This window comes from Pelobates fuscus, chromosome 4 (assembly GCF_036172605.1).
Source record: "Pelobates fuscus isolate aPelFus1 chromosome 4, aPelFus1.pri, whole genome shotgun sequence".
Taxonomy (NCBI): Eukaryota; Metazoa; Chordata; class Amphibia; order Anura; family Pelobatidae; genus Pelobates; species Pelobates fuscus.
The window spans coordinates 254,543,839-254,560,026 of NC_086320.1; the positions used below are offsets into that span (position 1 = coordinate 254,543,839).

Consider the following 16,188-nt stretch of genomic DNA (forward strand, 5'->3'; position numbering starts at 1 on the left):
TGACACACCAAGATCCTCAAGTTCTGGTGTTGATGTGGGAGTCTCTATAAGTATAAGTATCCCTGAGACGGTCATTGAGATCCTCTTACAGTCCTTTAAATACTTTACAAAACTTGGCATGTATTTGTCTGTTGGTCTCAAGAATAGAGGATGGAATTACTCCTCCATCAGGCCTAGAAAGGGCCTGAGTTATAACAATTCAGAGGAGAACATATAGAAACATAGAATGTGACAGCAGATAAGAACCATTCGGCCCATCTAGAATGCACTTTCCACATTGATGGGTGCCCATTGAACATTGGAATCCCTGGTGCTTTGCTTAATGTATGCAGCGATTAAACTAAGCCTCCACTGAGGGTGTTGAAGCAAATATGTGACGTACCACTGTTCTCACGGGCTCTGACTAAACCATCATTCGAGTTTCCATGGTGGTTCTTAATTACCTTGCCATTGCAACCATATGTGTTATCATTTGCACAACAAAAACAAAGACTAAAAAAAAAGTTTGAAAGAGGTGTTTGGGGTTATATCAGAAGATTGAGGTGAGGGAGATGAAGTATGATTATTTGGAGAGGGAAAGGGTAAAGCAGTTGGAACGCAACATACATTTCTTGTGCAATAAGTCAGCCATACTCTTGGCATTGCAGAAAAAAGGGGGTGTAGGTTAGCGCTAATAATATATTGGACAGGCAGCGACCTTATAGAGGGTAACCCTCTAACCCTCTATATAAGGAATACACAATACACAATTGAAAATAAATAAATCAATAGAAGATAAATGATAATAATAAAAAATAATAAAAATAATAATAGATAAGTTCCAATGAGTATCAGGAGATCAGATGATTCTAGTCCCCAATTCCACTGTGGGGGTGAATTCTCTTGTTGTAGTAGTTCACACCGTCTCGTGATATGGAAAACACAAGAAGAGAGGACCAATCGTGCGGAGTGTTTACAGTTAATATAGCAGTATTAAAACATAAGTATTACACTCACATTTAGATGAGCTATAGCCAGCTCAGGGTTTGTAGGCACATAGCGGAATAATCCCCGCTTACAGGATGTGTTGGTGCTTGTCCTCCAGGGGTTTTGTCCAACTCTCAGAAGAAGGAGATAAAAACAGCAGATAGTGCTCTCTGATGATATTATTGAGGTGGTGAATAAAATAAAATAAAATATACTCACAAGAAAAGTGCAGGTCACACTGCACTTTAAAGGTAGCGTTAGTGGTATAATCCCCACTTCAGGATATATAGAATAAAAATGCCAGGAAAATAGTTGAAATAATAAAAAGTATAATAGTGTGTAAAAAATGATAATGGTACAAATATCTAAACAAAAAATCATTTATTTTATAAATAACACAATATAAATAACCATAACGCGTTTCACCGCTGGGGCTTTATCAAAATGGTATAAATGATTTTTTGGTTAGATATTTGTACCATTATCATTTTTTACACACTATTATAATTTTTATTATTTCAACTATTTTCCTGGCATTTTTATTCTATATATCCTGAAGTGGGGATTATACCACTAACGCTACCTTTAAAGTGCAGTGTGACCTGCACTTTTCTTGTGAGTATATTTTATTTTATTTTATTCACCACCTCAATAATATCATCAGAGAGCACTATCTGCTGTTTTTATCTCCTTCTTCTGAGAGTTGGACAAAACCCCTGGAGGACAAGCCCCAACACATCCTGTAAGCGGGGATTATTCCGCTATGTGCCTACAAACCCTGAGCTGGCTATAGCTCATCTAAATGTGAGTGTAATACTTATGTTTTAATACTGCTATATTAACTGTAAACACTCCGCACGATTGGTCCTCTCTTCTTGTGTTTTCCATATCACAAGACGGTGTGAACTACTACAAAAGAGAATTCACCCCCACAGTGGAATTAGAGACTAGAATCATCTGATCTCCTGATACTCATTGGAACTTATCTATTATTATTTTTTATTATTATTATCGTTTATCTTCTATTGATTTATTTATTTTCAATTTTGGCGCAACCTTTCTTTGTTTTTACTGTATACTCTTGTCATTGCTTGCAAGGTCATCTAATATTGACATACCTGCATTAAAATCTAGTTAATTCCAAACCTCCAGACTCTTTTGTGTCAAAATATGAGAGCACTTACCAATATTGACGTACCAGAACATTTCATGTGAAAACTGGCTTCAAATTTGTACCAACCAAATCCATCTATGTGTCGTTGTTACCATATCTCACTTGTATCATTCTGGCGCGTCATCTATCGTCAAATGACACAAGCCTCAAATATAGTTAAAGGGACACTCAAGGCACCCAGACCACTTCTGCCCATTGGAGTGGTCTGGGTGCCAACTCCCACTACTCCTAACCCTGCAAGTGTAATTATTGCAGTTTTTTTATAAACTGCAATAATTACCTTGCAGGGTTAACTCCACCTCTAGTGGCTGTCTACTAGACAGCCACTAGAGGGCACTTCCTGGTTCCTAACACAGGAAACCTGTGCTAGAGCGTCGCTGGACGTCCTCACGCTGTGTGAGGACCTCCAGCGTCGCTCATTTCCCCATAGGAAAGCATTTAAATTATTTTTCAATGCTTTCCTATGGGGAACGCTAATGCGCATGCGCGGCGTTGCCGCGCATGCGCATTAGGTCTCCTCGGCCGGTGGGCGGGATCAGTCTCGCCCATCGGCCGACGCAATGGAGAGGAGGAGCGGCGCGGAGGAGGAGACAGCGGCGAGGGACATCGCCGCTGCCTCAGGTAAGTGACTGAAGGGGTTTTCACCCCTTCAGTACCCGGAGATTGGGGGGTGGGAGGGAGAGGGACCCTCCAGTGCCAGGAAAACGGATCGTTTTCCTGGCACTGGAGTTTCCCTTTAACATCCTGTTTGATGCATTGCGCACAGTGACAAATATTGCACATGCGCATTGTGTAAAATAGAATATTATGTAGCTTTAAATTGTCTTACATTGTATGGAAGAAAAAAAAAGTTTCATTCATTCATTCTCTAACGGATTATCGCTGTGCAGGCCCCTTCCCAATAAATTACAATTGCCTGGATTAGGCAACTGCACGTCTAAAAATTAGGAGGCCCGTGAAATCTTTTTCAGCAGATTTCTTTTATGCTCATTCATTATACACACACAGAAAAAAAACAGGAAAGTCCAAGAAAAATGGCAGACAGCCAGGAGCGGACTGACAACTCACAGGGCCATCTGGCAATGGGGGACCAAGGGTCTCTTTCATGGTGCAAGCTTGTTTTGGCCACTTCTACTCTGCCCAGCACTCAGAATGGCTGTGTGAGATCCACACAATCATAACTCCCACAACCACAGGGCTCCCCAAACAAGATCAGATTTCACTTTTAAGGTGTTAATCCAACCAAACACAGTATTTTATTAAAACTGTTGGCAGGTTCCCCCCCCTTCCCCTCCAATATAAATAAATAAAGCAAATGTAATTAATTACGCTTGCACTGTATTTGCTGATGACATCACAAGCAGTGCCCTCCACACGTGCAACCACACAGGTAGCCTTCAAACATGTGTTTGGAGGCTACTTGTGGGGTTGTATGTGTGAAATGCTGCTAATGATGTTGTGTTGCTGTATGTCAACATGTTGTGTTAGTATTAATGGTTTGTCTTGTTTTACCTATTCTACAGCATCGCAGCATATATTGGTGCTATATAAAAGTAATAATGGCCTGTATGTGTAAGGAGGTTTTATGCGGTATTGCAATGGTGAAGATGCTGCTTGTGATATGTATGTGTAGGGAGGCTGCATGTGATTTTGCATGTGTGGGGATGCTGCTTGTGGGATTCTGTTTATACAACATAGCAGTATGTGAGTGGAGAGAGCTGCTTGTGTTGTGTGTGGGGGATATAGAGGCTGTAGTATGTGTGTTATTAAGATAAGGGCTGTAATAGGTGCAGGGGGCATAGGGCTTTACTAGGTACAATGGGGCTGTAGTTGCAGTCGAGTGGATGTTGTAGTCAAACTGTTAATGCTCTTCTTCGACCTTTTACTCCTCCTCTTTCTACCCCCTTGTCCGCCACAAGCTTTGCATCTCACTTCACTGAGAAGATCTCTACAATCAGAGAAGAAATCTCTAATTTCTCTCCTTCCCCTACCAAGATATCAACCAACCCCACTCCATCCAGCATTCTACACTCATTCGCACCTGCTACAGCAGAAGAGGTTTCTGCTCTGCTACGGTCCTCCCGCCCCACCACCTGTTCCGTCGATCCTATTCCCTCATATCTCATCCACATTTTGTCTCCCTCTCTTGCTCTTCCTCTCACTAAAATTTGTAATCTCTCCCTTTCATATGACACATTTCCCTCACCCTTCAAACATGCAACTGTAACCCCAATTTTGAAACTTCCCATCACACTACCGCTCTATCTCGCTACTGTCATTTGCCTCCAAGATCTTCGAGAGGGTTGTGTACACCAGACTGACTTTCTCGAATCCAACTCTCTGCGTGACCCCCTTCAGTCTGGATTCCGCGATGGTCCTTCTGTCGAAATGGCTGTGACCAAAGTATCCAACTATTTAATTGCTGCTAAATCTCGTGGCCATTACTCTATCCTAATTCTCATAGTTAGATAGCTGAAAAGAGACTTGCGTCCATCAAGTTCAGCCTTCCTCACATATGTTTTTGCTGTTGATCCAAAAGAAGGCAAAAAACCTAGTCTGCAACAAACAAGGAAAAAATTCCTTCTTGACCCCATAATAGCAGTCAGATGTCTCCTTGGATCAAGCAGCTATTACCCCACTAATTAGAAATTATATCCCTGTATGTGATGTTTTTGCAAGTATTTATCAAATTGCAGTTTAAACATCTGTATAGACTGACAAAACCACCTCTTCAGGCAGAGAATTCCAGAACCTTATTGCTCTTACTGTAAACAAACCTTTTCTTTGCCTTAGATGAAATCTCCATTCTTCTAGTCTAAATGTGTGACCTCGTGTCCTATGTTTAGCCCTGTTTAGGAATAGATGTCCAGATAAAGGTTTGTACTGGCCCGAATACATTGGTATAATGTTATCATATCCCCTCACAGGCACAGTTTTCCAAACTAAACAGATTTAAATTTTTTAACCTTTCTTCGTAACTAAAGTGCTCCATTCCTTTTAGCAATTTTGTAGCTCGCCTGTGAACTTTTTCTAGTGCCATGATATATTTATTTAGAACAGGTGTCCAAAATTGCACAGCATATTCAAGGTGTGGTCTTACCAGCGATTTATAAAGAGGCAAAATTATATTTTCATCCCCTATTTATACATGACAAAACCTTGCTGGCCTTAGCAACTGCAGATTGACATTGCATATTGCTGCCTAATTTGTTGTCTATAACAATTCCCAAATCCTTCTCGTGTGTGGTTATCCCTAATTCACTACCATTTATGATGTAAATTGCGTGTGCATTCTTAACCCCGAAGTGCATAACTTTGCATTTCTCTACGTTAAAGTTCATCTGCCATTTTGGTGCCCAGTCCCCCAATCTATCCAAATCCCTCTGCAGCAAAGCAATATCCTGCTCACATTTTATTACTTTACAAAGTTTTGTGTCATCTGCAAACACTGATACATGGCTTTCAATGCCTATTTCAAGATCATTTATAAATATGTTAAATAAAAGCGGTCCCAAAACAGAAACCTGAGGGACACCACTTACCACTTTTGTCCAGCCTGAAAATTTACCATTAATGATAACTTGTTGTACTCTATCCTTAAGCCAATGTTCTACCCAACAACAAGAATATTCATCTAGACAAATTTCGTTTGAAGACTAACCTATTGTGAGGAACCGTCTCAAATGCATTGGAAAAATCCAAGTAGATCACATCCACTGCAACACCATGATCTATACTTCTACTTACTTGTTCGTAGAATGCAATTAGGTTAGTTTGACATGACCTATGTTTCATAAAACCATGCTGATTATTGCTAATAACAAAGTTCTTCCCAATGAATTCCTGAATATTATCCCTTAATAGCCCTTCAAATATTTTCCCAGTCACAGAAGTTAAGCTCACAGTCTATAATTTCCAGGCAAGGATTTTGAACCCTATTTAAATATAGGAACATTTGCCCTCCTCCAATCCTCCGGTACAATACCTGAAACAAAAGAATCTTGAAAAATTAAATACAGAGGTTCACTTATTTCCCCACTTAGCTCCTTAAGTACTCGTGGGTGAATACCATCAGGCCCCAGAGCTTCATTTACATTAATTTTATTTAATAGCTGTAGCACCTTGTCTCTAGCTATCCAATCACAAGATATCTGCAAGTTTTTTGCAGCAATCATTTGCATATCGCTTGTCATAGGATCCTCATTAATATTTACTGAAGAAAAATAGTTATTTAAAATGTCTGCTTTTTCCTGGTCTTCATTAGCTAACAAACCCATCTCTGTTTCCAGTGTACCCACACTTTCATTTTTTGTTTTTTTAGAATTGATGTACTTGAAAAATTTTGGGGGGTTGGTTTTGCTTTCAATTTCTCATTTTCTAGTTTAGCTACTTTAATTGCCTTTTTGCAAGCATTATTGGCTTCCTTATCTTATATAGGATGCCTCTGATTTTTCCGATTTAAATGCTTTAAATGCCCTTTTCTTATTTTTAATCTCTGTTTTACTTCTCTACTAAGCCACATTGGTTTTAATTTGTTTCTTTTATATTTATTACCCAATGGTACATACTGTGAAATGTACATTTCTAATATTTGTTTGAATAGTTTCCATTTATCCTCAGTGTTTTTATCACTAAGGAGTTTATGCCAGTCGATATGTTGTAGAGCTGCCCTAATCTTATTGAAATTGGCTTTTTAAAAATTATACTTTTAGTATACCCCACGTGCTTTTGATTTTTTGAGTTTATTTAAAAAAATTACAATATTGTGATCACTATTTCCTAAATGCTCCCCTACTTGAATGTTGGTTAAAAGATCAACATGGTTTGTTATAATGAGATCCACACAAGCATCCTTTCTAGTTGGTGCTTGTACCAGTTGTGACATAAAGCTTGGTTGCTTCATCTAAGTGCTGCTTCTAAGTGTGTGGTTGGAGATATTCTGGAAAGTGCTGCTTCTAAGTGTGTGGTTGGAGATATTCTGGAGAGTGCTGCTTCTAAGTGTGTGGTTGGAGATATTCTGGAGAGTGCTGCTTCTATGTGTGTGGTTGGAGATATTCTGGAGAGTGCTGCTTCTATGTGTGTGGTTGGAGATATTCTGGAGAGTGCTGCTTCTAAGTGTGTGGTTGGAGATATTCTGGAGAGTGCTGCTTCTATGTGTGTGGTTGGAGATATTCTGGAGAGTGCTGCTTCTAAGTGTGTGGTTGGAGATATTTTGGAGATAAACTGGAGGAAATCTGAGGTATTCAAGAGGACAAAAAATTTAAGATTTGTTTGATTTAAATTATTCACCTCATTGAAATGGCAGACTTAGTTCAGTGTAATAGTTGTTATGCATTTGTTTCATGTTCCACTTTTTGGAGATTTGGATGCCGTCTAATCTGTAGAGAGTTCTCTATTTTGCGGCAGGAGATTGTATTTTTGAAGTTTGAGATTTGTAAAGTATCTGGTAAAAAAAAACTCAGGCTGGAACTGCTGCTGTCACGATTCCGGGAACCAAACACGCTAACACACACACAGAACAGGTGCAGTACCGGACCTTAGAGTGGCCGGGCTAAGCACACAAAGAATAGTCAGGAGAACCAGAAGACAGAATAACGAGAAACAAGCCGAGGTCAAAGGGTAGGAGAGAGTCACAAAGTCATATAAACAAGCCAGAGAGTACGTAACCAGAAACACAAGTTCAGTAGCAATACTAGCAAGCAAAGACCACAACAGGGCAGAGAGGAACAGGAAAGGTAAGTATTTAAATCATTAGGTTAATTCTGATTGGATAATTTCCAATCAGAATTAACATTCACACGTGGGAGATATCTAGAGCTCCCACTGTGTTTGAGGCACTGTGCCTTTAACGCCGGGTCAGGTGGCTGACCCCGGCATTTATTAAATTGGGCGGTCTCCCAGCGTGCAGCGTCATGCATGCTGCTGCTGCTGGGGGACGTAGAGGAAGACGCGGGCGGCATCCGTGGCTGGGAGGATGTCGCCAGCCGAGCGCACGCCAGGAAGGGGACCGCGGACGGCTGGAGGGTGAGTGCCGCGAGCGGACTGCAGCCTCCCCTCGCAGCCGCCCGCGGGATCCTGACAGCTGCAAAGTCACTGCCGCTGAATTGTACTAGGAATGGCAGGTGGATTACTGTAGGATCTGGTAGACTTAAAGTTGTGGATAAAAGGCCTATTGCACAGTCTGTTTCTCTACATAATTAATTTTCTGCACTTTCAGAGTGTAATGGTGTTGTGGAGACATGCTCAGGCACTGAGGGTAGTGGTGTTGTGGAGACAGGCTCAGGCACTGAGGGTAATGGTGTTGTGGAGACAGGCTCAGGCACTGAGGGTAATGGTGTTGTGGAGACAGGCTCAGGCACTGAGGGTAATGGTGTTGTGGAGACAGGCTCAGGCACTGAGGGTTGTGGAGACAGGCTTGGAGACTAAGGTGAGGCCTAATAGAAAGCAGTTGTTGTTGGGGGATTCTATCATAAGAGGTGTGGAGATGGACAATGGTGGTCTTGTGAGATGTCGTCCCGGAGCTACTGCTCACAGAGACAAGAGACGTATTTGTAATATTGTTAAGCGAGCAAAGCAGGAAGGGGAATTGGATGTACTTGTCCATCTAGGGACAAATGACTTGGCTTGCAATGAGGTTTCAGAGGTTAAGGAGGTTTTTAGTGTTTTTGCCAATGATATACGGCAGGTTGCTTACACACAGTCATTCTCTGAAGTTCTGCCTGTGCATAAAACTCAGAACGACAGGCTGTTGCGTATTAGGGACTTTAACTTGTGGCTTGGTGTATGGTGTCGGGAGCAAGGATTTGGCTTTATTTCCCATGGTAGCTCTGTTTGGAATGAAACTAAACTGTACAAAAAAGATGGTTTGCATCTTTTTCAAAAGGGAACAAATGATCTCAGTGAGCAGTTCAGAGGTTTTGCTAGGATGTATTTAAACTAGGGGGTAAGGGGGGGGGGGCAAAAGGGTGAGAAAACATCAATCCAATTGTCCCCCAAAACAAGGGCTGAAGGTGCCTTTAGCAAGTGTGTTAAAAAATGACAAGCTTAGAGTCATGTCTACAAATGCTCGCAGTTTAGGGAATAAGATCCATAAAATTGTGGCAATAATGGCAACTGATAATGTAGATTTAGTTGCTGTTACTGAGACATGCTATAATGAGAAAATGACTGGGACATAGCAATACCAGGGTACTCTTTATATAGAAAAGACAGGGAAGGCAAGAAAGAGGGAGGGGTGGCCCTGTATGTGAAGGATAGCATAAAATCTAGCCTAATAAAAGTTAATGTGAGTCTGTTTGGGTTACGTTAGAATTTGGTAATCTTCCTGATGTGAATTGGAAAACAAAATTAGCTGCTTGTGCCAGGAGCACACATATTCTAAACTCCCTACTGGGATTGTCTCTAAAACAAGTCATTGAGGAGCCAACTCGTAAAGAGGCCATTCTAGATTTAGTGTTAACAAATGGAGATTTGGTATCAGATATTACTGTAGGTGAAAGTTTAGGATCCAGTGATCATCAGTCAGTGTGGTTTAATAAAATAACAGTCACACATAAAAGTCACACCACACAAAAACAAAAGTTTTAGACTTTCGAAAAACAGACTTTTCTAAAATTAGAATATGTGTAAAGGAGTCATTATATGATTGGAGCAATTTAAATGGAGTCCAAGAGAAATGGGATTATTTAAAAGTTGCGCTGCTGAAGGAAACAGAAAATTGCATTAGGCTTGTCAGTAAAAGCAAAAAGAAACCAAAAAGAAACCGCTGTGGTACTCCGCAGATGTGGCCAAAATAGTAAAAAACTAAAAGTTAGCATTTAGTAATTATAAAAAAAACCAGAGTGAGGAAGACAGAATGCTCTATAAGATTAGGCAGAAAGAGGCTAAGCAAGTTATAAGAGCGCCCAAATCTCACACAGAAGAGAAAATAGCACAGTCAGAAAAAAAAAAAGGAAAGGGACCTCAGTTAAGAAAAAGGACAAATAAGTCATTTATTACATGTGCGTTTACAAAGGAGGAGGTTCTATTTCAACTGTCAAAAGTAAAGACAAATAAGTCAATGGGACCTGATGGAATACACTCAAAGTTATTAAAAGAGCTTGGTGATGTACTAGCAAAACCATTAACATTTATTTAACCAATCATTGTTAACAGGAGTAGTCCCAGAACATTGGAAGTTAGCGAATGTTGTGCCCATTCAAAAGAAAGGTAGTAGGGAGGAGTCGGGAAACTATAGGCCAGTAAGCCTTACTTCAGTAGTGGGGAAAGTGATGGAAACCATGTTAAAGGATAGGATTGTTGAACATCTAAAACACATGGATTTCAAGATCAGAGACAGCATGGGTTTACTTCAGGGAGATCATGCCAAACTAATCTTATTGATTTTTTTGATTGGGTAACTAAAATAATAGATCACGGTGGTGCAGTAGACATTGCTTACCTAGATTTCAGTAAGGCTTTTGCCACTGTTGCACATAGAAGGCTTATCAATAAATTGCAATCTTTAAGTTTGGATTCCAATATTGTTGAATGGGTAAGGCAGTGGTTGAGTGACAGGCAACAGAGGGTTGTAGTCAATGGAGTATATTCGAAGTTTGGGCTTGTCACCAATGGAGTACCTCAGGAATCTGTACTTGGACCCATTCTCTTTAATATTTGTATTAGTTAAATTGCAGAAGGTCTTGATGGTGAGGTATGTCTTTTTGCTGATGATACTAAGATATGTAACAAGGTTGATGTTCCAGGAAGGATAAGCCAAATGGCAAATGATTTAGGTAAACTAGAAAAATGGTCAGAGTTGTGGCAACTGACATTTAATGTGGATAAGTGCAAGATAATGCATCTTGGACGTAAAAACCCAAGGGCAGAGTACAGAATATTTGACCTATATTTAACCTCAACATCTGAGGAAAGGGACTTAGGGGTGATTATTTCTGATTACTTTACAATGTAATAGAGCAGCAGGAAATGCTAGCAGAATGCTTGGTTGTATAGGGAGAGGTATGAGCAGTAGAAAGAGGGAAGAGCTCATACCATTGTACAGAACACTGGTGAGACCTCACTTGGAGTATTGTATGCAGTACTGGAGACCGTATCTTCAGAAGGATATTCTTTGGAAAGAGTTCTAAGAAGGGCTACTAAACCGGTTCATGGATTGCAGGATAAAACTTACCAGGAAAGGTTAAAGGATCTTAACATGTATAGCTTGGAGCAAACACGAGACGGTGGGGGGGGGGGGGGGGGGGGGGTATGATAAAAACATTTAAATACATAAAAGGAATCAACAAAGAAAAGAATGCGATATTTAAAAGAATAAAAACGACCACAAGAAGAGGACAGTCTTAAATTTAGGGGAAAAGGGGTAAAAATAATTTTAGGAAGTATTACTTTACAGGGTAGTGGACGCATGGAATGGCCTTCCAGCTGAAGTAGGAGAGGTTAACACAGTGAGGGAGTTTGAGCATGCGTGGAATAGACATAAGGCTATCCTAGGCTTAGGATAAGACCATGGATTAATTATAGTATTTAGAAAATTGGTCAGACTAGAAGGGCCAAATGGTTCTTATCTGCCATCACATTATGCTGTGGCTAATACAAACAATTGTGACGTCCCGCTGACTGGGGGTGTCATTGAGTGTACCAATTCTGCCTACACTGCAGCTATTAATGCAACACTATGCAACTCTATGGGTAAACCGATTCGGACAGTTTTAATCTCAGCTATTTCTTGACTCTATATTACAACCACATATTGACCATACTGAGAGCTGTTGTGGTAATCTACCAGTATCCTGCTGCTTTAACCTTGAGCACACTGTATTTAGTGTACTAATTACTGTCTCTTCATTGATATCTTATGATTTCAGTTACGTTCTAGTTCGGATTAATTTCACTAGAAAGTTAAAGCTAGAAAGTTAGTTAAATTATAAGATGTAAAGCCAGCTCACAGCACACAGTACTCACACAGTGTCAAAACAGCAAGATATTTAAAGACTCCTTATTGCATCTGAGGTAAAAGAATCAAGAGTAGCAAGCACGTGTTGTAGCAGAAGAAGCATTTATTATGGAGCTGAAGCCGTCAAACTCAACTTATGCATACATGAGATCAGAGAAAGAGAGACCCAGAGGACTCAAGAGCTAGAGTAAGAGAGCTGAATGATTATACAAGGAAAACAAAAGTTTAAATTATATTTTTTCCATTAACATAGGTATGCATCTAAATGTAATGAAATCACGCAGATAAAGAAAGAAAGGTGAAAATACCTTCAGGTTTTGTCATCTGTGTTTTACTTATTTCCATTAAGTTCTCGGTAGCCAAGATTCCAGTTTTTAAATCTTTCACAGGGCCTTCCAGTAATCCTTCAGCTGTAATAACATAAAAAAAAAAAAAAAATATATATATATATATATATATATATATTTTGGACAATGATTTAGAAAAGTTACATATTGATTAACCTCTTAAGGACTGAGCCAAATGTACAAGTTGTGATCCCAAAAACAATGCAAACAAACCACAGAATTTTACTATGTCTGTTCAACAATAATTTACCTCTTTCATACTACATGCAGCCACACTTATTATATATCCTTTTGTTCAGAGCTTTCATTTCATATCGAACATTCATATTTGGAACTCCATTTTATATGAATAAAATCTAAAAAAACTTTAAAAAACTTACGAAATGTTATTTTTCAATTTCTGAATGACAATTTAACTGTTAATATCAGAATACTGTTAGGTTTTCCTGCAATAAAACATACATATTTGTATTCAGAAATGTCTCATGAGTAAAACAGTACCCACCATGTATAGGTTTTATGTGGTTTTGGAAAGTTACAGGGTCAAATATACGGCTTTTCCATTATTTTTTTTCGACATTTGACAGATTGGTTTGCGTGGCCTAGGTTGCCTTTGAGACCGTATGGCGGCCCAGAAATCAAAATTACCCCCATCATGGCACACTATGTGAAATAGACATCCCAAGGTATTCAAAATGGGGTATGCCCAGTCTTTTGTAGTAGCCTCTTGGGCACAAACCCTAGCCAAAGTTAGCATTCGTTTTAGTTTTTTTTTTGCTTTTTTCCACACAGAATCAGGGCATCCTGGTGGGTTAAGATGGCTATCCTTCCCCTGGTAAATGCGAAACACCCATGTGTAACCAGTACAGGATTTGCATAATTTATAAAATTTAACGCCATATCGGGACCGCTTAGATGGAATATATTGCTTAAATAGCAGTCGACCTTTGAATTTCATAAGGGGGGGGGCGGGGCCTAACCATCATGGCGACAAGACGTGTCTCTCAGGAGCTCCCGCTCAACGAAGCCGAAACAAGCGACTTAAGGCAGCATCTCAGGGCAAAAACGACAACAAAAGATACCCACAGGCTCCCTACCACTGAGGGCATGCAGGGTGAGGGTGAAAGACCCACTCGAGACCCGCCGACACGACGACAGTCAGTGCGGCCTAGCACACAACGGGCGGGAGAGACGGCCGCTCTCCCGACCCGGAGACGCTCAGGCGACAGGATGAGCAAGCCTCGTTACCTCCCCCTCTGGACCGGCGGGGGAGATCCCGGTCCACCCAGCGGAGAAAAAGCAAACCAAATCTCGCAAACGACAGTCGAGCGCAGAGCTTTGCCCAAGATGGCGGACTCTGCAGGCGCTGAGAGCCCCACAGACGCGGTATCTGATGTCCTGGCAAGGATCAACGGGCACTTTGAGCGGTTCTGGAAGCAGCTAGAGCGCAGGCTGCACCAACCTGCCCAGCCACGCAGCACCAACCCGCTCACGCAGAAACCGCGGCCGACCGGACGGCCGGTGACCCGGCGCCAGGACTCCCGAGCAACACAGCGGAAGGCGAGTAAGCCTCACCGGCAGCAGAGTAACCCACACACGAGCTTCAGGCAAACCATCCACGCTAAACAGAGCAGAGAGGGCCCCTTGGTGCCAACGCCCAAACCCAGGAAGGCAATACACATGTCGCAGCACACTGACCCTCATCTGTGGGGAAAATGGCGGCAACATGGAGGAGGCCCTGAGTGGAACCTAGAAAACAACCCCCTGGACATCGGCGCACACCAGCAACAAGGCACGACCAACCCACCCCATCTACCCACTTACCGATCCCGAACGGGCAGAGACACTGCTTACATGACGCCTAGCCAGGGCATCGGCTGAACGCCCTATCGAAAAAGACTGGCAGCCCCACGGAAGCAGTACAGGCGACCCTCCTGCAGCGGATCCAAGCAGCATACACCACACGGAACCTGCTGGGATACCTACTGCGACTCCCTTAAGGCTCAATGTTTACCAGATAAGACTGTCAACCAGTTTGCTATAAGCGATGTCTATGTTTTTCTTGAGTTCATGTTATTCCTATGAAAATCTCTCAGAGCCAAGATTGTGTAGCGAAACTCGCACATAATTATCATTGAGTCCAGTTAGTATAAGCTAGACAGAATTTGCGCAGGGAGGCATATCTTCTTAGTAAATCTTATCATCAACTTGCCTAGCAAGCCCCGATAGCGCTCAAATATTCCAACCCACTCATGTATATAACTGTTACACGTATAAGTCACCTAGTTAATATGCTTTTTTGTCTCTCCACCTAGTCCAACAAGTTTTTTGATTTTATTTTTTGCAGCATTTATTGTGCATCCTCTTCTCCTGCCACATACTGTGGATGAGCTGTGCAGTTGCTCGATACGCTAAAGCATCTTAAGCGATGTTCTTAAAGATCCTTATTATACTGTAGTAACTAGGCAGCTTTAATCATAAACGGTACTTTAAATCGGGTAGTGTACTTAACGCTAAGTCACAGCATGATTACTTATCGCCCAGTTATGCCAGTCGTTACACCCCATTCATAGGCAGACCCAATGGTCCTACGCATGCTCATCTTAGCAGGTCCTATTAGTCTGAGATTTTTGGCAAGATGTCTACTTGCACTGCTAATGGGGTCTCACAGTGTCTAGCTTTAATCTGTCACAAACGTACGTTTGACTATATTGTTATTTTCCCTTTTGTTTCTTATTCTTTTTTTTTGTTCTTATTTTTTCCTCCTACGTACTACAAGAGGCCTGCAATTCTCAATATAAGCACCAGTGTGCTCATCTATGATTATCGAAGTTAAATGCATAATTATTTTGACATGTCATATTGCAAGAATGAGCAAGTTATTCTTAAGCCATGTTTATATCCAACCTGATGTCAAACCGTATGTATACAAAAAAAAAAAAAAAAAGTGCATTGTTTCTCTATTCCCCATTGTAACTAATGTCTTGAAACCTGCATATGGATTGCCGTTGGGGTACCATATGTATGCCTGTGATTAATATATGCACTGCAAAAATAAAGAATTTAAAAAAAAAAAAAAAAAAAAAAAAAAAAATTTCATAAGGGACTCGTCAATTGAAATATCTTTATCGGGGACATAATTTTCAGAAAATCTGTCTGACAGGAGTTGGATAAAGGGCCGAATTTTATATAGCCTGTCAAACAGTGGGTCGTTTCTAGGGGGACACAGTGAGTTATCATTAAAATGAAAGAATCGCAGCAGTTGCAGGTAGCAATCCCTCAGCATAACCTCAGGGAAAAGAGGATACAAATACAAAAAGAAAAGTTCTGCGCTCACTCCCATCACTCCTGGGCGGCAGCAATGACAGTACACATCAGCTCCAATACATATAGTAATAACCAAAGAAAAAAGTTACCTACGCTCTCTCCTTAATCCCTATGTATATTTAAACAAATGGAGGTCATTTAGTTACTCCAATAGCCACTGGAGGGAATGCCCGTCTGCCGACGTCAAGGCAGACCCCCCCAGACGGGTCCTACTCTGACCCTTCAACTTGCTTCCTTGAGCTTCTGGCAAAGATTTCTAATGAGACAGAAAGGGGTATTTTTTAAATATACCCCTTTGTACTTATTAACCCTTAATAGGGAACACATGGGATGGGCAGCAGCATTGTAACCTAGCTGTGTGATACAAAAAGTGAATACAAATGAGACACTTGAGGTCTCACTCAGAGGCTCAATGTCAG

At 41.0% G+C, this 16,188-nt stretch overlaps 1 protein-coding gene across 1 annotated transcript in view; it reads right to left on the reverse strand.

Annotated features, from left to right (window-relative positions):
- The window catches only part of TRANK1 (tetratricopeptide repeat and ankyrin repeat containing 1), a 151,287-nt gene that overhangs the window by 12,009 nt on the left and 123,090 nt on the right, over positions 1–16,188 (reverse strand). The window contains exon 19 of the mRNA XM_063452044.1: positions 12,404–12,505. Coding sequence (XP_063308114.1) covers positions 12,404–12,505 — 102 coding nt within the window. The remainder of the gene's footprint in view (positions 1–12,403; positions 12,506–16,188) is intronic.